Source organism: Gorilla gorilla, chromosome 5, assembly GCF_029281585.2.
Source record: "Gorilla gorilla gorilla isolate KB3781 chromosome 5, NHGRI_mGorGor1-v2.1_pri, whole genome shotgun sequence".
Lineage (NCBI taxonomy): Eukaryota > Metazoa > Chordata > Mammalia > Primates > Hominidae > Gorilla > Gorilla gorilla.
This window is the reverse complement of record NC_073229.2, coordinates 151,488,737-151,515,835: the sequence shown is the minus strand read 5'-3', so window position 1 is coordinate 151,515,835 and position 27,099 is coordinate 151,488,737. Positions and strand designations below refer to the sequence as shown.

The window sequence follows — 27,099 nt, the reverse complement described above, 5'->3', positions numbered from 1 at the left end:
TAGTTTTTTTATATTTTTAGTAGAGAAGGGGTTTCACCGTGTTAGCCAGGATGGTCTCGATCTCCTGACCTCGTGATCTGCCCGCCTCGGCCTCCCAAAGTGCTGGGATTACAGGCGTGAGCCACTGCGCCCGGCCTGTTTTTTAGAACCTTAAATATTGTGAGTGATTAAAGGCCCATATTAACCTATACAGATTTATTCTTATACTAAAAGTATGGGTTTCTTCTTTCCCTTACTAGACTATAAATCACTTGAAAGCAAAAGAACGATATTTCTAAAGCATCTAGGACATCCTTGGAAAGGGTTACAGTTTTAAGTGCAGTCATTTGTTGCTTTGTGATGGGGATGTATTCTAAGAAATATGTTAGGTGACTCTGTCATTGTGTGAACATTGTAGGGTGTACTTACACCTAGATGGTATAACCTATTACACACCTATACCATATGATACAGCTTGCTGCTCCTAGGCTACAAACCTATTCAGTGTGTTACTTCCTAAATACTATAGGCAACTGTAATACAAACATGTGAATAATGCATTGTACTACATTACAATGGCTATGATGGTTACTAGGTGATAGGAATTTTTTAGCCCTATTTTAATCTTGGGACCACCATGGTATATGTGATACATTGTTGGTGCATGACTGTCGGTCATAATTAGCCATAAGAAAGGATAGCTGCATTAGTCATTTGTGAGTTAGTATCATTAATATAACATTTACTGTGGAGCCACCTCACTCCTGGCTACTTCAGAAAATGGCAAAGAAAATAATAGTTCTTGACATTGTGGGATTTAAATTCCAAAGAAGTGTACATAATTTAATGGGGCCATCTTTTGGAGCCTTGTGGTACAAATTTTTTGCCAGTTTTAACCCGCTGTTATGATCTTTATACATTGGCTTCTAAAGCATTGCCTAGGCAGAGGAAAATAAAACTAGTCATGTTGAAAACCATGAACTTTATGAACTTAGAAGATCACCAAAGATAAGCATATCTAAAAGTTATTGATTAGATCTTAAAATGCCAGTCCCAGCTGTTTCTGTGTTAAATTTGTCTATTATAAAGAAGCTCCAATAGAATTTTGGAGTAATATCAAGGTAACAATCTATAAATCATAGAATCAATGGTTGGTAGGCCTGTGAAGAACTTCCATCGTATACCTCAAGCCCCTCAGAGGACAGTTTGTTAACCATGGAACAAGATGGTATTTATTACTCATTTCCTCAATTAACATCCTATTATACTAATTCTGATGTCAGTAGTATAGGAATTGTGTTTTGTTCTGTATACCATATGTCCAATATATCATAAGATCTCATAGTCATGTTATACCCATAAAGCTTTATTGACTGAGACATGTATTGCTGAGAAGTCAGGTCTATGTCTTATCTTTACCCTAAGAAATAATTTTTTCTTATTACCGTATCATTTTCTTATTCTTAGGACAGCATAGTATATTCTTATTCTTCTACATAATCATATATTTGTGTGATTTCTTAAGATAAATGGAGAGATAGACACATAATAAATTTACATTTACAATGCAGGGCCTGCCATGTATACCTCTTCTGTATACTCCATAGTGCCAGTGCAGTAGGCATTTGATAGACATTCAGTAAATATTTATAAAATATAGGACCTAAGAGTATACTTGACACCTTGTGATTTATAAATTATTTCTGTTTTTCCAGTCACCTTTATATATTTGTGATTTCCCACTTCCATCTCTGGCAGGTGTTATGATGCTACAACTTCTGGAAAAAGTAATTGAATTGGAAAATTGGACAGAGGGGAAAGGCCTCATTGTCCGTGGGGCAAAAAATACTTTCTCTTCAGGATCTGATCTGAATGCTGTGAAATCACTAGGAACTCCAGAGGCAAGTGTTACATGAATTATGCATTAGATTCTACATGTTTATTAGACATGTATGGCAGATACATTTATATTTTACTAATGGTTATTATGATGACTTTAATAACTTTCAAAGGATTATGGGGATTTTTTGGTTTGTTTTGTTTTTGGTAGAATTATAGGAGGAACAATATAACAAGCAAATGATTCTGAGGTTTTACTAGTAGTATATCTGCGAACGGCTCTTGTTAAAAGCTTTGAAATTACTATTATTTCTAGTTTAGCAGAACACTCTCAGTTGTGTTAGATATTCTGGAGGGTGGGATTCTCTCTCTCTCTTGCTGTTAATGTTACTCCAGCCCCCTCAAATGCCCCACTTTGTCTCTTTATTTTTAAGGTGTATTGATTTCTTTTTTAAAAAATATTTTTAATTTTAGAATAATTTTAAATTTACAGGAAAGTTGCAGATGGAATACAGAGTTCCTGTACACCCTGCATCCAGTTTCCCCTTTTATTAACATCTTATATTCCTATGGTACATAGATTTATTGCTACTAATGAACCGATGTAATAGTCTGTTCTCACACCGCTCTAAAGATCTACCTGAGACTGGGTAGTTTATGAAGAAAAGACATTTCATTGACTTACAGTTCTGCACGCTATACAGGAAGCATGGCTGGGAGGCCTCAGGAAACTTACAATTATGGTGGAAGGCAAAGGTGAAGCAAGCACATCTTACCATGGTGGAGCCAGAGGGCGGGGAGAAGTGCTACACACTTTTAAACAACAAGGTCTCATGAGAACTCATTCACTATCACAAGAACAGCAAGGGGGAAATCCACCCCCATGATCCAGTCACCTTCCACCAGGCCCCTCCTTCATCCTTCAACACTGGGAATTACAATTTGACATGAGATTTGGTTGGGGGACACAGAGTCAAACCATATCAACCAACATTGTTACTTTACTATTAATGAAACTCTACTGTATGATTTCATTTATATATGGAATCTAAAATAGTGAAACTCTGCCTAGCATGGTGGCTCACACCTATAATATGAGTGCTTTGGTAGGCTGAGATGGAGGATTGCTTGAGGCCAGGAGTTCAACATTAGCCTGGACAACATAGCCAGTCCTTGTCTCTACCAAAAAATTTAAAAAATTAACCAGGTGTGCTGGCACATGCCTGTAGTCCCAGCTACTTGGGAGGCTGAGGCGGGAAGGTTGCTTGAGTCCAGGAGCTTAAGGCTTCATTGAGCCATGTTGGTGTCACTGCACTCCAGCCTGGGTGACAGAGTGAGACCCTGTCTCAAAAAAAAATAGTGAAACTCAGAGAAGCCAAGACCGGAATGGTGATTATCAGGGGCTTGGTGGTGGGGATGGGCAGGGATTGGTCTTGAGTGTTCTTGTTACACATACACACAAAGTTAATAATAATAAAAGGGGTGGGAGGAAACTTTGGGAGGTAGTGTATATGTCAGGGCCTTGACAGTGGTGATGGTTTAATGAGTGTATACTTATCTACAAACTCATCAAGTTGTATACATTAAATATGTACAGCTTTTTACCTGTTAGTCATAATTCAACAAAGTGTTAAAAAGAAAAAAGAAACTCCACACTTCATTCATATTTCAGTACTTTTTCTACTGGTATCCCTTTTCTGCTTCAAGATCAAATCTGGGGTACTGTGGTACCTTTAGCTGTCATTGTTTCAGATTCCTCTTACCTATGACAGTTTCTCAGACTTACCTTGTTTTTCATGACCTTGGCAGTTTTGAAGAGTGCTGGTTAGATATTCTGTAGAATATCCTTCAAATGGAATTTGTCTGGTGTTTTTCTCATATTAGGCTGGGGTTGTGGGATTCTGAGAGAAAGACCAGAGGTAAGCTTCTATTTTCATCACATCACATCAAGGGAATATGCTGTCAAGGTGACTTATCACTAATGATGTTAACCTTGGTCACGGGGCGAAGATAGTGTTTGCCTGGTTACTCTATTTTAAATTTACTTTCCGTACTCCACTCCTTGGAAGCAAGTCACTAAGTTCAGTCTACACTCAAGGGGGAAGGGAAAATAAATTCCATCTCCTGGAGGGGGGACATATATGTCCATTATTCTTATGTAAGGGGGATTTGGGTCTTCTTCCCCATTTATTCACATACTTATTTATTCAGTTATTTATATCAATATGCACTCATGGATATTTATTTTATATGCGTTATTCATTTTGTTGCTCAAATTGTTCCAGCTTTGGCCATTGGAAGCCCAAAGACCAAAGACCCAAAGTCCTGTCTTCCTTTGACACTCCCCTATCCTTTTGTTTTTTGAGTACTCCCTTACTTTCTAGTATTATTAGATACTCCAAGTTAATCTTTTATTTTCCCTGCTCCAATTATATAATTGGTGATTTCTTCAAGGAGTCCTGGTTATGGAAAATTGTAGAGGATGGTGTTAGAAACTAAGATCTAGGTGTTAGGTGTTTCTGTTTTTCAAGTACATTGATATAGCACATTCCTGGGTTAGTCGAGCCTACCTGTGACTAAAATAGGATAAAGAAAAGCTCTTAATGCAGAGTGAGAAGTCTTGGGTTTAGACATAGGTCTGCCACTCAACTAAATGAGAAAGTTGCTCTATTTCCTCTTAGCCTTAGCTCCATGGGATATATAAAATCTATCTCACAGGCGTTTTTGAGGATTGAGTTAGCTAATGTATTCTAAAGTGCTTTGTAAACTAGAGGGAGCTACTGTAACATTTTAAATAGGTAATATAAATTAGTAATATTAAGATGATAGATCAAATTCAATATCATCACTTTTCCTTTAGCAGTCATGTGAAGTCAGTACTTTTGTTATTGTTTATTTGTTTTGCTTTTTAAAGATTAGGGTGCAGTAGTGTGAAGGGCTGAAGAAAATGAAGGACAGGAAGATTAGCAATGAACGAAAGTGGTCATCATTAAAATCAGCAAGAATTTGAATTCCTTTAAGTGGAAGCTCTTTAGCATCTCATGATAAGAAGTTTTACGTGAGCTATGTATGTAAATCACCTAGTTCTGGCACATAGTAAAGTTCAAGAAGTAGTAACAAATTTTAAAATATGCTTTTGAATTACCCTGATAGAGTAGAAATACTATCATCTTCCTTTATCAATCCTCCAAGGAACTTGTTTTCATGAATTTAGTGCTCCTTCCCCCTCTACCACATCTTCTAGGAAAAACAAAGAAAAGAAAAGAAAGGAAGGAAATGAAATTAGAAAGGGAAAAAAGTAAAGTTTTCATGATATTCCATAAGTCTCATACCACTGTATGTAGTATATGATTATTATTTGCACATGTGAGGAAGAATCTTTTGGTTAATCAGAACATTGGCTTTGATAAACTTGGATTTGAAAGCTGGTTTCAATAGTTTCTGGCTAAGTGATTGGGCAAGTCACTTAATCTTTCTAAATCTTATTTTCCTAATCTATAAATGAGGAGTATAGTGGATATTTCGCGGAGCTATTGTGAGGATTCAAGATAATATATATAAAGTGCCTACTAGCACCGTATCTGAAAAAGGTAACTATTATTTTTATTTCAAAGATCTTGAGATTAATAAACATTATCATTAATGAGATGATGCATAATTTGTAGCACCCCACTAGACTTAAATTTGTGATGTATCTGAACGGTTATAGCACTAAGCTGGAAATTTGAAAAGACGGATTTTTCCCTCCAAGATCTAATAATTAGCTATGTCACCTGCAAGTCATTTGATTATACGGGTTGAGTATCCCTTATCCAAAATGCTTGGAACTAGAAGTATTTTAGATTTTACATTTTTTCAGATTTTGGAATATTTACATATATATATAATGAGATATCCTGGGAATGGAACCCAACTCTAAACAAAAAATTCACTTATATTTCATATACACCTTAAACACACAGCCTGGAGGTAACTTTATACAGTATTTTCATTAATTTTGTACGCGAGACAAAGTTTGTGTACATGAGATCAGGTGTGGAATTTTCCACTTACAGTATCATGTCAGCACTCAAAAAGTTTTAGATTTTGGAGCGTTTAGATTTCAGATTTTAGATTTTGGAGTGTTTAGATTTCATATTTTCATAGCTCAACCTATATATATGTACTTTTCATCTCTCAAATGGTTGTATCACTGTTCACCTTAGTTCATGAAAGACACTGTTAAAGACAGAATGATATAATAGACTGTTGTGGGTTTGATATAAGCTGGTTAGGAAAACTTCTCTAAAAAGTGAGTGGTTATTTTACTTTCTAATTTTCTTTTAGTTAGAAGGTTGTTTCTGTCTCTTTAGATCATGTGACCACAATTCTTTTTCTATATATTTAGAGATGGAAGTGGAAACATGCTTATTGTTTTATATACACATCATTGTATATATATATATACACATATATATATAGTATATATACATCATTGGTCTGGCATTAAGTCATGCAGGAAAACATGGAGAGAGTTTTTATTCCAGCTTCAAATAAGGAATCACTTAGTAAAGTTTATTCTTTCTAGTACCTACATTCTCCAAGTAATCTGCTCTTTTCAATGCCTGAAGTAAATCTTGGTTAACAGCTGAGGAGTAGTATTACTGCAAGTGTTCGTCACTTGTTGCTGTATACATCTGTCAGTCTTATCAAGGAAATGTGGACTTGTGAATCTGCTTTACAATGAGTATGCCTAGAACTCAGATCAGAATCTTATTTTATTTAAAACATTGATCTCGTTTTATTTTATTGAGACAGAGTCTTGCTCTGTCACCCAGGCTAGAGTGCAGTGGCAGCGATCTCGGCTCACTGCAACCTCCGCCTCCTGGGTTCAAGTGATTCTCCTGCCTCAGCCTCCTAAGTAGCTGGGATTACAGGCGTGGGCCACCATGCCCAGCTAATTTTTGTATTTTTAGTAGAGACAGGGTTTCACCATGTTGGACAGGCTGGTCTCAAACTCCTGACCTCAAGTGATCTGCCCTCCTCGGCTTCCCAAAGTGCCAGGATTACAGGCACGAACCACCAGGCCTAGCTACTTTTTTGTTTGTTTATTTTGAGGTGGAGTCTGGTTCTGTTGCCCAGGCTGGAGTACAGTGGTGTGATCTTGGCTCACTGCAACCTCCACCTCCTGGGTTCAAGCAATTTTCCTGCCTCAACCTCCCAAGTAGCTGGGATTACAGACACCCGCCACCACACCTGGCTAATTTTTGTATTTTTAGTAGAGATGGGGTTTCACCGTTTTGGCCAGGCTGGTCTCGAACTCCTGACCTCAGGTGATCTACCTGCCTCAGCCTTCCAAAGTGCTAGGATTACAGGCGTGAGCCACTGCACCCGGCCCGACGTCCAGCTATTTAAAAAAGCATTTTATAGGGTAGATGAATTCTTTATTATCCTTTTATGAAATCTCTGAAGTCATAGCATAAGAAATATATAGCATAAAAGTAAGCACTTTGAATATTTATGGATAATTTTAAGAATTGTAACTACATATAAAGTATGGAGTGTGTTTATCACATTATGATTTTAAAATTAACAAGAACTAGAAATAGTTTATGTAAAGTTCCCGATATTTCCATGTTTCCTATAAACTATATTCCTATATACTTGAGAAGGAACTATAAATCTGTGTAAAGCTGAAATTTAAAATGGCCTCAGGACTTTTGAGGCTTATACATGTATTATATATGAGTTACGGCTGCAACATATAAATGCATCTACCCCTCATGGCTGAAACATTCTGAAACTTATCATGGCTTTAAGTTATAAACAGTTTGTCTGTTAGTGAGGCTCTTCTTTATCCAAATACTTACTCTTTGTTGTTACAGATGCATCACTAGCATCTACTTACTTGCTGAATTTGCTTTCTGAGGATGATGAGATAACTGAAATATATGACAATTTTAGCAGTTAGATTGTATTCCCTTCTAATAGTGATAAAATGCTTGGAAGTGATTAAGTGGCTTTTTTATCATAAAAATATAATTATTTTGATGTTTTTACTACTGTATTTTTTCAGTTTTAAAAAGCTTTTTATTAATGTAAATTACAAAATACAGGTAAAAGCAGAGACTAATACAGTGAAACCCTCATGTACCCATAAGAGCATCAACCCTATCAATATTTTATTATATTTCTTATCTATTATTCCACTTTTGTTTTCTTTTAAGTGTAACTGATCCCACAAGAAGTTGATCGCGTCTTGGTATGCTTTGGTTATTGTGCAGGAAAAGAGCTCCAACTGTCCCTATTAGGCAGTTAATTCTTGGTTCAGATGGTAGAGGCCAGGAGATCCACTAGGATAACACAAACATTAACCCTGCTGAAAAGTTATGTATTGGAAAGACAAAGGAATAAAATAGAAAAAAATATATTTAAATATTAAGACTTGGATTTGATGCCACAGATGTCCTGTAGGCTATAAGAAGTTTCTTTTCAGAGGGAATAAGTAATCAAAGTGCAGTTATAAGCTTCAGAATATGGAGAAATAAAAACCTGCTTAGTCTTCAATGGATGGGTATAATGCCTCAAGGAAAAGTCTGGCATTTAGAAACCTTTCTGTTCTTAATCTACTTTGAAGACTATATCCTCCTTTGTCCCTTAACTTTCCTTGTTACTTTTCTCCCAATCTATTGTTCCTTCGATCTCTGTTGCTTATGTTTCTACAGTGACCTCAAAGTTCTTGTCTGACTTCCTTGTGTTTGCTACTACTATTGTACCATAGCCTGATTAATTTACAGACAAGCGGCCAAGCACGGTAGCTCACACCTGTAATCCCAGCACTTTGGGAGGCCCAGGTGGGCAGATCACCTGAGGTCAGGAGTTCGAGACCAACCTGGCCAACATGGTGAAACCCGTTTCTACTAAAAATACAAAAATTACTCGGCCATAGTGGCAGGTGCCAGTAATCTCAGCTACTCAGAAGGCTGAGGCAGGAGAATCACTTGAACCCAGGAGGCGGAGGTTGCAGTGAGCCAAGATCACGCCACTGCACTTCAGCCTGGGTGACAGAGCAATACTCTAGTAAAAAAAAAAAAACTATTTTAATTTTCTCTAAGCTCTTCCATGTATTTTGAGGAAATTAATAAATCCGTACAACAAGCCCTTAAGAAAGAGGCTTATTTTTGTTTCTAAATAAGATACTTCTACAGGCTGGGCATTTTTCCACTCTAAACATGGCTTAGAGTACATATGATGTTAATCATTCATTTTGGCATTTTGGTTGAGCATTGTTCTTCTTATCCTTGTTTTACGAGAAGGAGCTAGAGGAGTAGGGTTGGATCTCAGGTATCATCCAGATAGCATGAAAATATCACTGTCTGCAGCAACTTTGAAAACCTTGTTTTAGTACTTCTCAGCTTCCAGCTTTTATACATTAGAGCAGGTCTAGCTTTTTACTGGTTCCTCACCCACAGCTTACTCTATCACAGATATCTCTTACTGGCTTATTTGCTTTCTTCAACCCAGTGAGAGGACAGAGCATTTAACCATTGTGGGCTTAATAACTTTGGAGGACAAATTTAATGAAATCTTTCTCATCTCTAGGGCATGTTGGCCAATACTGCTTAAACTTCTGTTTTATGATACACTTAAAATCAAAACATACTCATTATCTATTGCCAGTATTGTTAGTAATATTAATAATAATGATAGATAACTTTTATTCTCTTACTGTATGTCAGACACTGTTCTAACCTCATTTTGTGCCATAACTTAATCATTACTAGCTCCCTTAATAAAATAGATACTACTGTTAGCACAATTTGCAGATAAGAGACTGTAGGACAGAGAGGTTAAGCAGCTTGGGCAAAGTCAAACTAATTAGAAAGTGCTAGAGCCCAGATTCAAACGTAGGCAGATTGGCTTTAGAAACTGTGCTCCTAACCGTTTACTTCATACTGCTTCTAATAGACATTTTTAGTGTGCCTTTTGTCTTTTGAATGAAAATTATAATAGTACACAGGCTAATAATTTGCTTCACCTTTATTTCTACCAATTCTAGATGCTTCATTGGAATTTTACGTAATCTAAATGTAGCAAGAGCAAATATGCATATTAAAATTACTTGATATAGGTAATAGAACAGATTTTATTGGAAAGGTTTTTAGCAGAGAATAAACCAGTTTACTTTGAAAGCTTTTTAGCTCCTCGTGCCTGTGTTAATTTTCTCATCACTTTGTGAGATACACTGATCTTCCTGATAACAGCTTTGGATTAGGAAATTCCTTCCACATTGGCTTTTACTTTTTCTTGACTGCATTTGTTTTATAAATCAACATAGTTCTCCATCTAAAATTCATCTAATTTTTTTAAGTTCAACAAACACTATGTGCAAAACATTTTACTAGCGTCTGAGGAGGGGGAAGGCATACTGTCACCATCAAGGGACTTACTGTCTAGACCTAGCAAATGCCACCTTCCCTTCTCCTCTCTAAAGCCTGTCTAACTACCCCCATCCCAATTGAAATGAATAATTTCTTCTTTGACACTCTTCTGAGTTTGTTCAAGCACTTTGTATAATACTTGTACTTTGATAGTTGTATTTCTGTATCTCTGGCAAAATTATTGAGAACTTCTTAGGTTCTCTAGTCCCCATCTTGTAGAGATGATGTGTCTGATAATGCATCTAAACACATATTCATACAACATAATTTATAAGTACTATAATTAAGGCATAAAAATAAAAATACTGTTGAAACACAAAAGAGAAAATTGTTATTGTGAGATTTAGAAAATCTTGATGGAAAAATATTATATGATCTGGGCATTCCTTGAAATAGGTAGAGAGAAGGACAGCCTATTACAACTAGTAGGAATGATAAAAGCAAAGACACAGGAGCCACAATAAGTGTAAGGTGTTAGAGGGATGGCAAATAGTTTGTGTGGTGAAATTAGGATGCTTGGAGGAGGGGTATGGTAATCAATAAAGTTGATAAGATAGTTTGGGATCAAGTGGCCTTGCCAAGAAATTTAGGTTTTATTCTATAAGACATCATCATCCTACAGGAAGGTTTATCAGGTAGCAGAATGGAAGATTATATGTAAGAGGAAAAAGAAATTAAATACAGAAATCAGGAAGCAAAGCTGTTGTCTCCAGCCATACCACCCTGAATGCACCCAATCTTGCCGATCTCAGAAGTTAATCAGTGTTGGGTCTGATTAGTCCTTGGGTGGGAGAAAGCAAAGCCATCTTACTGTACTAATCAAGGCTTGAGTAACACAGGTATGAACTAATGCAGCAGCAGCAAAAATATAAAAGAAGGGATTGATATTTGAAATATTTCTAAGGTAGATCCGAGGGGAAGTACTTGGTAACTAACTGAGTGTGGGAGAATTGTGAAATGGGAAAGTCAAACATAGTACCAAAAATCTGAGCCTTATTGACCGCTAGCTCAGAACTCTTACACTAACTTTTTCCACTAACACAGAACACTTATGCAATCTTTTATAGAGTTTCTAGGTATATTTTCATCTTTCTAAACATCCTTTAAGTCAAATAGTGCAATTTTTTTTAATTTCTCATTTCTTATGAATGAGGAAACTGAATTATGTAGTCATGACTTGCTCAATTTCATGTTGTTATTAAGTGGCAGCACTAGGATTCAGACTTAGTTCTTTTACTTTCAGTTGGTTTTGCCGTGCTGAGTTTGAGGTGCTATCAGAATGTGAAAATGTCTAGTAGATTTTAGCACTTTATATGGAAGTAGATGAGACTTCCAAAAAAAAGAAATTATAAATAAAGAAGAGAGAAAATCATGGATTAGATTTTTGAAACTGCATGGATTTAGGGGATTAGCTGGATAAGAAGAGCCAAGGAAGAAGACTGGAAAAGAACAAACAAAGAAATAAGAGAACCTGGAGTGTAAATGTTGCTAGAAAGTGAGAGCGAATATGAGAATGAAGAAACTGATTACAGAAAGGTACTACGTGTTATGGAGAGAGAAAAGATGAATAAGGAAAAGTCATTTAATTTGACAAGTAGGAGATTATTAAAAGCTTTTGAGGAGAGATTTTGGGATAAGGCAGAGGGCCAGATTACACTGGATTGAAGAAAGTATGTGAGCTAAAAAAAGACAAGGCAATGAGTTTGGACTACTCTTAGGAAATTTGTTTGTGAAAATTATAAGTTGTGGCAATACCAAGATAAAGCCTTAGAAATATTTTTTTAAAAATCAAAGCTTAACATAACTTTTCCCTTCTTTCCCTTCTTCTCTTATATGTTTATCATCTTAAGGATAACAGATGGGTATATCTTATGCTTTTCCCCTGTCATTACCCTGAGTAGAACTCCATAGTGATCTAGGGTATGTGATCTGTCTCTTATCCCTACATCTTTGCTAATACCTTATGCAAAGCTGAGCTCAAGGAGCCCTAGGATATCAACAGAGTCAAATACAGCATTATTTGCATTTCAGACAACATCAAAGAGTTTTAAATGGAAACGTCATTGTTTAAAAAAGACATATTTTTGGCTTCATTACTTTCTAAAAACCTTAATTTAAAAAATTTAATGTAATATATTTGCATTATACCTTTGTGTTTCTGCTTATTTTTATTTAAAGGATGGAATGGCCGTATGCATGTTCATGCAAAACACCTTAACAAGATTTATGAGGTAATGCAGCCTTCTTTTTAAAATATGATTTCTAAAAGACCAAAAATAGCTTTTTGCTATTCCATTATTTGTACTAGTTAAGAAATAATAGCTAATTTTCAAATTACATCTATTCTAATGATGTACTATTTTTTTGTGCCATAGAGGATAATCATTTAATTACATGTTAATGAAGTATATACATATGTATTTTAAAAATAAGAGAAATGAAAGATAAGAAGAATTTAAGACATATCCCCTAAAGGGCTTATATAACTAGCTGTATTTAGGAATAGATACTGGGAAAGTTAAATACTGGTATTAGAGCATAATAATAAAGACACTGATCAAGACATGATACATAAAGTTTACCTAATATTCCATATTAGTAGAATGTGTAGTGAAGTGGTCTGTATCCAGAGGAGATGAGAAAAAGAACTATGGATTGGAAAGTTTTTACAGCTTTCTGAGGAATATGAGTTGACTTTGCACCTAGATAAAGAAGCAAAGAGGAAAAATTCTTCTTGGCCTATCAAGGTATGTTTGAGGTTACAAACTGACATGTTTTGGCTGATTAGCTTTCTACTTTCACATTCCGAATGTAGACAAATTTAAAATTATGAAAAGTAAGGAAATTCTTATTTAAGCAAGGTTATTAATTGGACACTACTGTATTTTTGGTACTTATTGTATCTGAGAGTCTAGAGAGAGTAATAGAATCATAACATTACTATTCTAAAATAGTATCTTCATTGTTTAAACCCTATTCACCTCCTTTTCCTATTGCATTTGACTTTTTCTTAGATAAATCTGAAGTTTTTTTAAAAATAATCCTTTCTACATGGGAGCAGTGTATATTAGGAAATTTTCAATTACTTTAGACCTGCACCTTTGCATTGTAGGTCAGAACCTACAAAAATTCCATACTTGGAAAACATTTTAGATTTATCTTGTATTCACACACCCCTGCAAAGTGGGTCTTTGCAAACAGGAAAGGTAAACGATTTATTTTTACTGCAAAATCATGCCTTTATATAGGATTAGTCTGTGGATTATTTCAGGCAACAATGAGTAGATTTTTGAAGGAACCTTCATAACACAGTTTTGGAGCTCTATCTTCTGTAACACATTTCCAACCTTTGGAAATAGCCTTGATTTTCCAACTTTTAACCTGATACCAATAAAAATGGACAAAGATAATATCACATGGAATTATTCTGAAGAGCCAGCTGCTGAGAAGTTCCAGGAGCTGTAAATTAGACAAAAGCATCCATTTATTTGGGAGTAAGTTACAATATGGCTATAGCTTAAAAATATATAGTGATTCAGGGAGGTATTTTAATGAACTTATGTGGCATTTATTGTGAACTATTGTATGTTTAGTATTACACTGTTTTTCTTCTCATGATATAAAGGTTCAAGCTTCTGCTATCCTTTGATGTGTGTTTGTTTTTATGAAGACAGTGCAATAATTTTGTTTCCACTGCATTTTAAGATTTTTTAAAAAATAACATTTGTCAATGAATATTGAAATTAAAAATAGTAACATCAGTTTTTTCTTCAATATACAGACTTCCTTTAATAAGTGTTGCGCTGGTTCAAGGTTGGGCATTGGGTGGAGGAGCAGAATTTACTACAGCATGTGATTTCAGGTAGGATGAAAATTTCATTAATTTCTTGCACAAATATAATTAACTTGCTCAAATTCATTTTTGCCTTAATATCAATATTTTATATATTCTTAAATAGGATAAACCTATTTTCTTTTCTGAATGTTTTCTTTTTGTCAGTCATTAAAGTAGATAATTTTAATCTAATAAAATTTCATGATCACTTCATTACTATGCATTTTCAAAAAATTAAAACACATGGTTTTGAGATTTTGAATAGAGCAAATCCATATTAGCAAAACTCCTGGAAGGAAAGCTAAGGAAATATATGAAACTTTAAAATCCAAAAGAATTATACAAACAAAGGTAAGCAACATTAAAAAAGAAAAATAGAATGCAGAAAGAGAGACTGCTGTAGCTGTCTTCTCACCAATAAAAAGAGATTTTCTGAGATCCCTTTGTCTTCTTTTTGCTGTGATTTCTAGCAACTTTGTGGGACTTTCAGGAAGATTAGGGACTAAAAATAGAGAAAGTTCTTTGGGACCAATAGCTCTTCACTCCCAATAATTATTCTCAGTATTTGATAGCTATATTATATAGAAATGACATTTTGTAAAATCTAATGCTTTAGACATGGTTTAAACTGCTTTCTCAGTACCATTCCCAAGGCCTACTAACACAGCTAGCTATAAGGAGACCAGTACAATGCTCTGTAAGTTATCTGTACAGGTTCACATACTGGAGCCTCTTTATAATGCAAAAGGTAGTAAATATAGCACAATTAGAGGTAAAATGGCAAAACAGTAAAGAGCCTGAGCACTGACGTCTAGTAGACCTAGGCTGAATCCCAGTTTGACACTTTTATCTATTTGACTTTGAGCAAGTATTTTACCTTTCTTCATCTCAGTTTCTTTATCTATAAAATGGAAGTATCTCCCTTAAATATTTATAAATAGATTTAAATAAGATAGTGAAAATATAGGTTTTAGCATAATGTTTAACCTAAAGTTTACATCAATATTCACATAATATTGTGGCTTAGAGTTTTAAGATTATCTTATACAACTGTCTCTTACCAATGCCAATATGATGACATTCTGGCATACTTTGAAACTCATTGTCTTTTCATTTGGGATGTTTTTCAGTCTCTGGGCTAACCCTGGCCTTGCCATTTTTTTAAAAATTCATTATATGCTTGACCCTAGCTAAGAAAAATATTGGAGTATACATTAAGAGAAGACTTCTAGTAAACTTTTTGTCTCAGTTTCAGACACTGAAGAGAAAGTCATTCTGCGCTGGCATGTAGTGCTCTACATATTTCAAAACATCATGTTGTACATTTAAAAACTTTTAGGCCTGCCGTGGTGGCTCATGCCTGTTATCCCAGCATTTTGGGAGGCTGAAATAGACAGATCACCTGAGGTCAGGAGTTTGAGACCAGCCTGGCCAACATGGTGAAACCCTATCTCTACTAAAAATACAAAAATTAGCCAGGTGTGGTGGCACATGCCTGTAGTCCTACAACTTGGGAGTCTGAGGTGGAAGGATTGCTTGAACCTGGGAGGTGGAAGTTACAGTGAGCCAAGATCACACCATTGCACTCCAGCCTGGGCAACAGAGTGAGACTCTGTCTCAAATAAATAAATAAATAAATAAATTTGTTGAGCTACAAATTATATACAATAAAATGAATCCATTTTAATTGTGTGCTGTAAATGGATTTTGATGAATATATACACCCATGTAACCACCTCCACAATCAAGATTGAGAACATTTTTATCACCCCTATCTATGTTTTCATATGCCTCTTCCCAGTCAGTTCATATCTCTATTTCAAGGTAAACACTGATCACTTTCTCACTTTAAAGTAGATTTTTAAAAAATAACTTTACATAAATACATTTTTACATAAATATATAGAGTATGTACTTTTTAATGTCTGCCTTCTTTAATTCAGTGTAATTATTTTGAGAGTCATCCATGTTGTACCATGTGTCAATACTTTGTTCCTTTTTAATGTTGAAAAGTATTTTATTGTGTGGATATTCAAGTTTGTTTCTGAGATTTATCTGTGTTTTTGCATTTTCCAGTGGTTTGTTCATCTTATTGCTTAGTAGTATTGCTTTCTATGCCTATATAGCACAGTAAGTGTTATACATTAATGGGCACATGAGCTATTTCTTGTTTTGGCCTATTATAAATAAAGCTGTTGTGAACATTCATGTATAAGTATTTGTGTGGGCATATGTTGTCTTATCTTTTGGGTGAAAATCTAAGAGTGGAATTGCTGGGGTGATTTGGTAAGTGTATGTTTAACTTAAGCAGCAAATATATTGGTTTCTTAAATTTTCTAGGTGGGTTGTATAATTTTTATTCTCATGAGCAATGGAAGAAAGTTCCAGCTGCACCACATGAATACCAACATGTGGTACTGTCAAGCTGTTTAGATTTAGCCATTTGACGGGTGGGAACCATTGTGAGAGCTCATTGTGATTTCAGATTTGAATTTCCACAGTGACTGGTGTTGAGGACCTTGTGTTTATTGGCCATTAGATATATCTTCTTTTTCTTTGTTGTTTCAAATCCTTTGACTCTTTAAAGAAATTGATTTGTCTTATTATTATTGAACTGTAGGAGTTTTTTATATATTCTGTATAAAATTCCTTGGAATAGCAATAATTATAGTAGCAGAGGTGAAGTATGCTCGTGTGTCTATGTCTATCTCTACTGTAATACTAAATACTATTATTCACAGCCTTAGGAGAAAGAATACTTTCTCCCAGCCTGTGAGGTTTTTTTTTATTAGTAGTATCTTTGGAAGAGCAGAAATTTGAATTTTTAAAATGTTTTCAACTTCTCATTTGCACTAACTATACACTTATGAAAAACTTGATGAAATCATACATATAACTCCCATATACCTTTCAATCAGTTTCCCCAAATGTTAGTATCCTATAGAGCCGCAGTGCAATTATACAACTGTGAAATTAACATTGATACAATACTTGTAATTAATCTACAGACCTCATTCAGTTTTTTTCATTTATCATACTAATGTTTTTTTTTTTTTTCTGGTCCAGGATTCAGTCAAGATCTGTTTTTTTCTGATATAAATATAGCCATCCCAGTTTTCTTTCTTTCTTTCTTTTATCTTTTCTTTTTTTTTTTTTTTTGAGACAGAGCCTCTGTCGCCCAGGCTGGAGTGCAATGGCACGATCTCAGCTCACTGCAACCTCCACCTCCCAGGTTCAAGCAATTCTCCTGCCTCAGCCTCCTAGTAGCTGCGATTACAGGCGCCTGCCACCACGCCTGGTTAATTTTTGTACTTTTAGTAGAGATGGGGTTTCACCATGTTGGCCAGGTTGGTCTCGAACTCCTGACCTCGTGATCCAGGGCCTGCCTCTGCCTCCCAAAGTGCTGGGATTACAGGCGTGAGCCACCACGCCTGGCCTCCAGTTTTCTTATGGTTAACATTTCTGTGGTGTATCTTTTTCTGTCCTTTCATTTTTAACTTGGCTGCCTTGTTCAAAGTAGATTCTAGTAGACAACATATACTACGGTTTTGCTTTTTTATTCAGTATGACAATTTCTGCCTTTTAATTGGAGTGTTTGTTCCATATACATAGTCAGTGTTGCATGGATATAATTGGGTTTAAATCTGCCATCTTGGTACAGGCATAATTCGTAGATATCACAGGTTTGGTTTCCTCCAGACCACCCTCTAAAGTTAATATCACAATAAAGTGAGTCACACGAACTTTTTGGTTTCCCAGTGCGTATAAAAGTTATGTGTACACTATACTGTAGTCTGTTAAGTATGTAATAGCATTATGTTTGAAAAAACAATGCATCTATCTTAATTAAAAGGTAATTTATTGCTGAGAAATGCTACCAATCATCTGAGCCTTCACCGAGATGTAATCTGGTGGGGAATCGTGCCTCAATTTTGATGGCAGCTAACTGATCAGAGTGGTGCTTCCTGATGATTGAGGTGGATGTGACAACTTCTTAAACTAAGACAACAATGAAGTTTGTTAACCAATTGACTGTTTCACAAAAGATTTCTGTGTAGCATGCAGTGCTGTTTGATAGCATTTTACCCATAGTAGAACTTCTTTCTGCCGTTGATTTATCAAATATAAATTTATGTAATATTCTAAATCCTTTGTTGTCATTTCAACAGTGTTCACAGCATCTTCACCAAAATTAAATTCCATCTTAAGAAACCACATATTTTGTTCATCCATAAGAAGCCACTCCTCATCTAGTCAGGTTTTATCATGAGATTGTAGCAATTTGGTTACATCTTCAGGTTCTACTTCTAATTCCAGTTGTCTTGCTACTTCCATCACATCTGCAGTTACTTCCTCCATTGAAGTCTTGAACTCCTTAAATCTTCCTGAGGGTTGAAAGCCAACCGTGAGGGTTGAAAACAACTTTTTTTTTTTTTTAATTTTTAACTTTCATGAGTACATAGTAGATGTATATATTTATGGGATACATGAGATGTTTTGCTACAGGCATGCAATATGTAATAATCACATTATGGAAAAATGGGGTTTCCATCCCCTCAAGCATTTACCCTTTGTGTTACAAAAAATCCAATTATACTCTTTTAGTTATTTTTAAATGTATAATTAAGTTATTATTATATTATTGACTATAGTCACCCTGTTCTGTACAATAGACCTTATTCATTCTTTCTATTTTTTTGTACCCATTAACTATCCCTATCCCCCTGCCAACTCCACACTACCTTTCCCAGACTCTGGTAATTATCTTTTTACTCTCTATCTCCATGAATTCAGTTGTTGATATGGTTTGGCTCTGTGTCACCACCCAAATCTCATGTTGAATTGTAATCCTCAATTTTGGAGGAGGGGTCTGGTGGGAGGTGATTGAATCATGGGGTAGACTTCCCCCTTGCTCTTCTCATGATAAGTGCGTAAGTTCTCACAAGAACTGGTGGTTTAAAAGTGTGTAGCACTTCTCCTTTCGCTCTTTCTCTCCTGCTCTGTCATGTGAAGATATGCCTGCTTCTGCTTCGCCTTCTGCCATGATTGTAAGTTTCTGGAGGCCTCCCCAGCCATGCTTCCCATACAATCTGTGGAACTATGAGTCAATTAAACCTCTTTTCTTCATAAATTACCCAGTATCAAGTAGTTCTTAATAGCAATGTGAGAAAGGGCTTGTGGAATATTGCTCAAGAAATTTTTGCCAAGTACAGTGATCCTAAGATTTTTGCCAGTGTTTTCTGGTAGTGGTTCCAGAGTTTAAGGTCTTAAATTTGTCTTTAATCTATTTTTTCCTGTGCGTGTGTGTGTGTGTGTGTGTGTTGTTGTTGTTGTTTGTTTTCTGGGGTTTTTTTTTTCTTTATTTTGATTTGATTTTTGTATGTGGTGATAGATAGGGGTCTAATTTCATTCTTCTGCATATAAATATCCGGTTTTCCCAGCATCATTTATTGAAGAGACTGTGTTTTCTCCAGTGTATGTTCTTGGTACCTTTGTTGAAAATGAGTTGCCTGTATATGTGTAGATTTGTTTCTGGGTTCTCTATTCTGTTTCATTGGTTGTCTGTTTTTATGCTATTTTGGTTTTTGTAGCTCTGTGGTATAATTTGAAGTCAGGTAATGTGATTCCTCCAGGGCTGTTCTTTGTGCTGAGCATAGTTTTGGCTATTCTGTGTTTTTTGTGGTTCCATATAAATTTTAGGATCTTTTTTTCGATTTATTGAAGAATGTCATTGGTATTTTGATGGGAATTACACTGAATATCTAGATTGCTTTGGGTAGAATGGACATTTTAACAATGTTGATTCTTCCAATCCACGAACATGGAATATCTTTTCATTTTTAATGTCCACTTCAATTTCTTTCATTGGTGTTTTATAGTTTTCATTATAGACATGTTTCACTTCCTTGGTTAATTCCTAGGTATTTAATTTTATGTGTGGCTATTGTAAATGGGATTACTGTTTTGATTTCTTTTTCAAATTGTTCACTGTTTACATATAGAAAAGCTACCGATTTTTGTATGTTGATTTTTTATTTTGCAACTTTAGGCTTTTTCCAGACATAGATTGTATAATCTACAAACAAGGATAATTTGATTTCTTCCTTTCCAATTTGGATGTCCTTTATATCTTTTTCTTGTCTGATTGCTCTAGCTAAGGACTTCCAGTACTACGTTGAATAACAGTTGTGAACGTAGGCATCCTTGTTGTGTTGTAGATCTTAGAGAGAAGGCTTTTACCTTTTCCCCATTCAGTATGATACTAACTGAAGGTCTGTCATATATGTATATGGCCTTTATTATGTTGATGTATGTTCCTTCTATACCTAGTTTCTTGGTAGTTTTTTTTATCATGAAGGGATATTGAATATTATCAAATGCTTTTTCAGCATGAATCCAAATTATTATATAGCTTTTGTCCTTCATTCTGTTGGTATGATGTTTCACATTGACTGATTTGTGTATGTTGAACCATCCTTGCATCCCAGAGATAAATTTCACTTGGTCATGTTTTAATATATTGTTGAATTCAGTTTGCTAGTATTTTGTTGATGATTTTTGCACCAATATTCATTGGAGATATTGGCCTATAGTTTTCTTTTTTTGATGTGTCTTTATTTGGTTTGGTATCAGGGTAATACTTGCCTCAGAGAATGAGTTTGGAAGTATCCTGTCCTCTATTTTTCAGAATATCAGAATAGTTTGAGTAGGATTGCAATTAGTTCTTCTTTAAATGTTTGGCAGAATTTAGCAATGAAGCCATTGCATCCTGGGCTTTTCTTTACTGGGAGACTTTTTATTACATCTTCAATCTCCTTACTAGTTATTGGTCTGTTCAGGTTTTGAATTTCTTCCTACTCAATCTTGGTAGGTTTTGTGTGTCTAGGAATTTGTCCGTTTCTTCTAGATTTCCCAATTTATTGACATGTAGTTGCTCATTGTAGCCACTAATAATCCTTGAATTTCTGCAGTATCAGTTATAATGTCTCCTTTTTCGTGTCTGGTTTTATTTATTTGGAATTTCTTTTTTTTTTCTTTGTTAGTCTGGCTAAAGATTTTTCAATTTTGTTTAACTTTTCAAAAAAAACAACTTTTTGTTTCATTGCTCTTTTGTATTATTTTCTGTCTTTTTTTTTTTTTTTTTTTTTTTGAGACAGAGTGTCACTCTGTCACCCAGGCTGGAGTGCAGTGGTGTAATCTCAGCTCACTGCAACCTCCTCCACCTCCTAGGTTCAAGTGATTCTCCTGCTTCAGCCTCCTGAGTAGCTGGGATTACAGGTGCATGCCACCATGCCCAGCTAATTTTTGTATTTTTAGTAGAGATGGGCGTTCACCATGTTGGTCAGGCTGGTCTCAAACTCCTGACCTCGTGATCTGCCCGCCTTGGTCTCCCAAAGTGTTGGGATTACAGGCGTGAGCCACCATGCCCAGTCAATATTTTTTTAATTTAGATTTCATTTATTTCTGCTCTGATCTTTAGTATTTCTTTTCTTCTACTAATTTTGAGTTTGGCTTGCTCTTGCTTTTCTAGTTCTTTAAGATGCATTATTAGGTTATTTGAAATTTTTCTTGTTTTTTGATGTAGGCACTTATAGCTATAAACTCCCTGTTAGTACTGCTTTTGCTGTATCCCATAGGTTTTGGTATGCTGTACTTCATTATCATTTGTTCTAAGAGAATTTTTAGTTTCCTTGTTAATTTTTTAATTGATCCATTGGCCATTCAGGAGCATATTGTCTAATTTCCATGTATTTGTGTAGTTTCCAAAATTCCTCTTGTTATTGATTTGTAGTTTCCATTGTGATCACAGAAGATGTTTATTATTTTAATTTTTTGAATATTTTAAGATTTGTCTTTTGACCAAACGTACGGTCTACTTTTAAGAATGATCCATGTGCTGAGGAAAAGAATGTGTATTCTCCAGCTCTTGGATGAAATATTGCATGAATATCTATTAGGTACATTTGTTTCTATAGTGCAGATTAAGTCTGATGTTTCTTTGTTGATTTTTTGTCTCTAAGATCTGTCCAGTGCTGTATTAGTCCATTCTTGCATTGCTATAAAGAACTACCTGAGACTGGGTAATTTATAAAGAAGAGAGGTTTAATTGGCTCACAGTCCCACAGGCTGTACAGGAAGCATGGCTGGGGAATCCTCAGGAAATGTACAATCGTGGCAGAAGATGAAGGGGAAGCAGGCACATCCTACATGGCTGGAGCAGGAGAAAGAGAGAAAAGGGGGAGGGTACTACACACTTTTAAACAAGATCTCATGAGAACTCATTCACTATCACAAGAACACCAAGGGGGAAGGCCGCCCCCATGATCCAATCACCTCCTCCTACAACATTAGGGATTACAATTCTACATGAGATTTGGGTGAGGACACAAATCCAAACCGTATCAAATGCTGAACGTGGGGTGTTGAAGTCTCTAGCTATTATTGTATTGGGGCCTATCTCTCACTTTAGCTCTAATAATGTTTCCTGTATATATCTGGGTGCTCCAGTGATGGGTGGCATAAAAATTGTCATATCCTCTTGCTTAATTGACCCATTTATCATTATATAGTGACTTTCTTCATGTCTTCTTATTATTTTTGTCTTGAAATCTATTTTGTCTGAAATAAATATAGATACTCATGTTTTCTTTTTGTTTTCATTGGCATGGAATATCTTTTTCCATTTCTTTATTTTCAGTCTTCATGTGTCTTTATAGGTGAAATGTGTTTCTGGTACGCAACAGATCATTTGGTCTTTTTTTTTTTTTTAATCCATCAACCAGTCTGTGTCTTTTGATTGGAGAGTTTAGTCCATGTACATTCAATATTATTATTGGTAGGTAAGGACTTACTCCTGCCATTTTATTTGTTTTTTGGGTTGTTTTGTGGTCTTCTCTTTCTTTTCTTCTTCCTTTTTGTGATGATGATGTTCTCAGTGATTTGATTTAGCTTCTTGCTTTTAATTGTTTTGTGTATCTTTTACATTTTTTGGCTTGCAAATACTATCTTATCACCCATTATTTTAAGCTGATAACAACTGAACATTGTTTGGATAAACAAACAAACATGCAAAAAGAAAATAATAAAAACTTTATGCCTTAACTTTATCCTCTGGCTTTTTAATTTTTTGTTGTATACTGTCTATGTCATGAAAAGTTGTAGTTATTATTTTTGATTGGTTTATCATTTGGTCTTTCTACTTAAGATAAGACACAGTTACAGTGTTTTAATATTCTGTGTTTTTCTGTATGCTTACTATTATCAGTGAGTTTTTTACCTTCAGATGATTTCTTATGGCTCATTGACATCGTTTTCTTTCTGATTAGAGTGCTCCCTTTAATATTTCTTGTAGGACAGGTCTGGTGTTGAAATCCCTCAGCTTTTGTTTGTCTGGAAGTCTTTATTTCTCTTTCATGTTTGAAGGTATTTTTGCAGAATATACTATTCTAGCATAAAAGGATTTTTCCCTCAGCACTTGCAATATGTCGTACCATTCTCTCCTGGCCTGTAAGGTTTTCACTGAAAAGTCTTCTCCCAGACATATTGGAGCTTAATTGTGTGTTGTTTCTTTTCTCTTGCTGCTTTTAGGATCCTTTCTTTATTACAGACCATGTTTTTATCCTTGACCTTTGGAAGTTTATTAAATGCTTTGAGGTACTTTTGTTTGGGTTCAGTCTGCTTTGCTGCTCTATAACCTTCTTGTACTTGTATCTCTAGGTGTTGGAGGCTCTTTGTTATTATTCCTCTGAATAAACTTTCTAACCCTGTCTCTTGCTCTACCTCTTCTTTAAGGCCAATAACTCTTAGATTTGCCCTTTTGAGACTATTTTCTATATCCTGTAGGGATGCTTTTTTATCTTTTTTCTTTTGTCTTCTCTGACTATATTTTCAAATAGCCTGTCTTCAAGCTCACTAATTCTTTCTTCTGCTAGATCAGTTCTGCCATAAAAAGTTATGCCATAAAAAGTTCTGATGCATTCAATAGTATGCCAGTTGCATTTTTCAGCTCTAGAATTTCTGCTTGGTTCTTTTTATTTCAATCTTGTTCTTAAATTTATCTGATAGGATTCTGAATTCCTTCTCTGTGTTATCTTGAATTTCTTTGAGTTTTGTCAAAACAGCTACTTTGAATTCTCTGTCTGAAAAGTCACGTATCTCTTTTTCCAGTTTTGGTCTGTGGTGCCTTGTTTAGTTCATTTGGTGGGTACATGTTTTCCTAGGTGGCCTTGGTACTTGTAGATGTTCTTTGGTATCTGGGCATTGAAGAATTAGGTATTTATTATAATCTTCACAGTCTGAGCTTGCTCGTAGTGGTCCTTCTTGGAAAGGCTTTCTAGATATTCAGAAGGACGTAGGTGTTGTGATCTAAGCTATATCTGCTTTAGAGGGCACCTGAAGCCCCGTAATGCTCTGGTTCTTGCAGACTTCTGGAGATACTGCCTTGATGGTCTTGGAGAAGATCCGGAAGAATTCTCTGGATTACCAGGCAGAGACTCTTGTTCTCTTCCCTCACTTTCTCCCAAACAAATGACATCTCTCTCTCTCTCTCTGCTGAGCCCCGTGGAGCTGAGGGTGGAGTGAACTAAGTAACCCTATGGCCACCGCCACTAGGACTGTGCTGGGTCACATCTGAAGCTAGCACAGCACTGGGTCTTGCCCAAGGCCTTCCATAACCACCCCCTGGATACTGCCTATGTTCACTTGAGGGACTAGGACTCTACAATCAGCAAGTGGCAAAGCCATCCAGGCCTGTGTTCTTCCCTGCAGGGTGGTGATTTCCACTAGGCTCTGGACAAGTCCAGAGGTGCTGTCTGGGAGCCTGACACTAGAGTCAAAAACTTTAGAAGTCTAGCTGGTGTTCTGACTTGTCTGAGCTGTAACTCAGACCACAAGACGTAGACCTTTCCAGTCTTTTCTCCCCTTTCCAAAGGTGGAGGAGTGTCGCCCCATGGCCACTGTCACCACTGGCTCACAGGGAATACTGCCAAATGATCATTAATATTACAGTAAAAATCTGTTATCTAGTGTAGCCACCTTCATCAATAACCCTAGCTAGATCTTCAGGATCACTTGCTGCAGCTTCTGTGTTACCCCTTACTGCTTCAGTTTGCACCTTTATATTATGGAGATGACTTCTTTCCTTAAACCTCATAAACCAACCTCTGCTGGCGTCAGATTTTTCTTCTGCAGCTTCCTTACCTCTCTCAGCCTTTGTAGTGTTGAAGAGAGTTAGAGCCTTGTTCTGGATTAGCCTTTGGCTTAAGGAAATGCTGTGGCTGGTTTGGTCTTCTATCCAGACCACTAAAACTTTCTTCATATCAGCAATAAGACTGTTTCGCTTCCTTATTATTCATGTGTTCACTGGATTAGCACTTTGAATTTCCTTCAAGAACTTTCCTGTTGTATTCACAACTTGGCTTTTACCCTGAATTTTATGGTAATTACTTTCTTGCTTTCCTTTATAGTTTTATAAGCTAAATATTCTATAATAAATATATTTTTTATTTTTTTGACTTCATATAAATGGCATCATATAGTAGTAGAAATAGAATGAGAAAAGCTTCAGTATGCTAACTTATGAAAAACAGTAAATTTTATATTAATTTTTCTTTTTATAATTTATGACTCAGGTTTCAATTCATCAGTTAAAATATGTCACTTCATGCTCACACAAATAGAGATTTTCTAGTTTTTTTGGTATATAAGACAGTTTACAGAAATCCTAGCCTCTTGAAAACTAGTGTTCAATAATGCACAAAATTCTTATGCACAATAAAAAAAAGTTATTTTATATGACAGTGCCCTCTGCTGTCATCAGTGCAGATTGCATTAGAATGCTGCTATTATTACATTTTATTCTGTGAGGAGGAAGCAGTCATTGGCTTTATGCTTGATATGAGACTAAACAGGAAATGCTGTATGTGTGAAAGTATTAAATGCATTCCTCACTTTACACTGAATACAGGTAGTTATGAAATATATAATTTCAATACATATATAAATATAAAACGTACATCTAAGTATATAATTAAAAGAATGTTAAGGCTGGGCACAGTGGGTCAGGCCTGTAATTCCAGCACTTTGGGAGATCGAGGTGGGCGAATCACCTGAGGTCAGGAGTTCGAGACCAGCCTGGCCAACTTGGTGAAAACCCGTCTCTACTAAAAATACAAAAATTAGCCGGGCATGGTGGCGGGCACCTGTAATTCCAGCTACTCAGGAGACTGAGGCAGGAGAATCACTTGAACCCGGGAGTCAGAGGTTGCAGTGAGCTGAGATCGCGCCACTGCACTCCAACCTGGGCAACAAGAGCGAGACTCTGTCTCAAAAAGATAAAAAAAAAACGAATCTCAAAAAGAAAAAAAAAAAACGAATCTTAAGCTACATGCAAGTGTGCATTATTACACTGAAAAATCCTCTGTGTAAAAGGAAATGAAAATTAAGACTTTTTAGATGTTATTTGGAACAAGTGAAAACCCTCTAACACAGATTCTGGTGTTCACCTTTATTAGACTTTTGTACCATTCTTCATATTGATTTCTCATCTATGTTTAAGTGTAGTTAGGGTTTAGGACAAAAAAGCACAATAGCAGGAAAAATAATCAGAGATTATTTAATCCTTTAATACTGCTAAATTGCCTAGCTGTCATTCTCTAATTGAAGAAAATGTAATGCATCCTAGAGCTTCAATAAATATTTAATTTTATTTGTTACAAGATGTCTGAGGGTACTGCCTACTCTCAGTATCTGGAAATACCAGGTGCTTTTGTTGAGAAGCTTCTGATGAAAACCTATCCATTTTTGAACCAGCTTTTCTGAAAGTGGTGTCTGTTTATTAAACATATTTCAGCACCCACATGTGCTAGGCACAGCCATTCACAAACCTTGTGTCTTGGTTTTTTGTTTCATTTTTCTAGTAATATGTTTTTGTTATATTTTACAAAATTATTGGTCTGCAATCAATTAGAAAGTTTCTTTAAAAATGAAGAAGAAATTGATCCTTGACCAGAGAAATTTGACAAGCAC

At 35.6% G+C, this 27,099-nt stretch overlaps 1 protein-coding gene across 8 annotated transcripts in view; it reads left to right on the top strand.

The window, feature by feature from the left end:
- ECHDC1 (ethylmalonyl-CoA decarboxylase 1) overlaps positions 1–27,099 on the top strand; it is a 53,869-nt gene that overhangs the window by 14,765 nt on the left and 12,005 nt on the right. For 6 of the 8 annotated variants that reach the window (XM_055391269.2, XM_004044658.4, XM_019029507.3 and 3 more), the window contains 3 exons: positions 1,738–1,880; positions 12,417–12,469; positions 14,020–14,100. In XM_055391269.2, coding sequence (XP_055247244.1) covers positions 1,738–1,880; positions 12,417–12,469; positions 14,020–14,100 — 277 coding nt within the window. Of the gene's footprint in view, positions 1–1,737; positions 1,881–12,416; positions 12,470–14,019; positions 14,101–15,322; positions 16,289–27,099 lie in introns of those variants that run through there. The other 2 variants (XM_055391270.2, XM_063707849.1) reach the window with 2 other exon arrangements.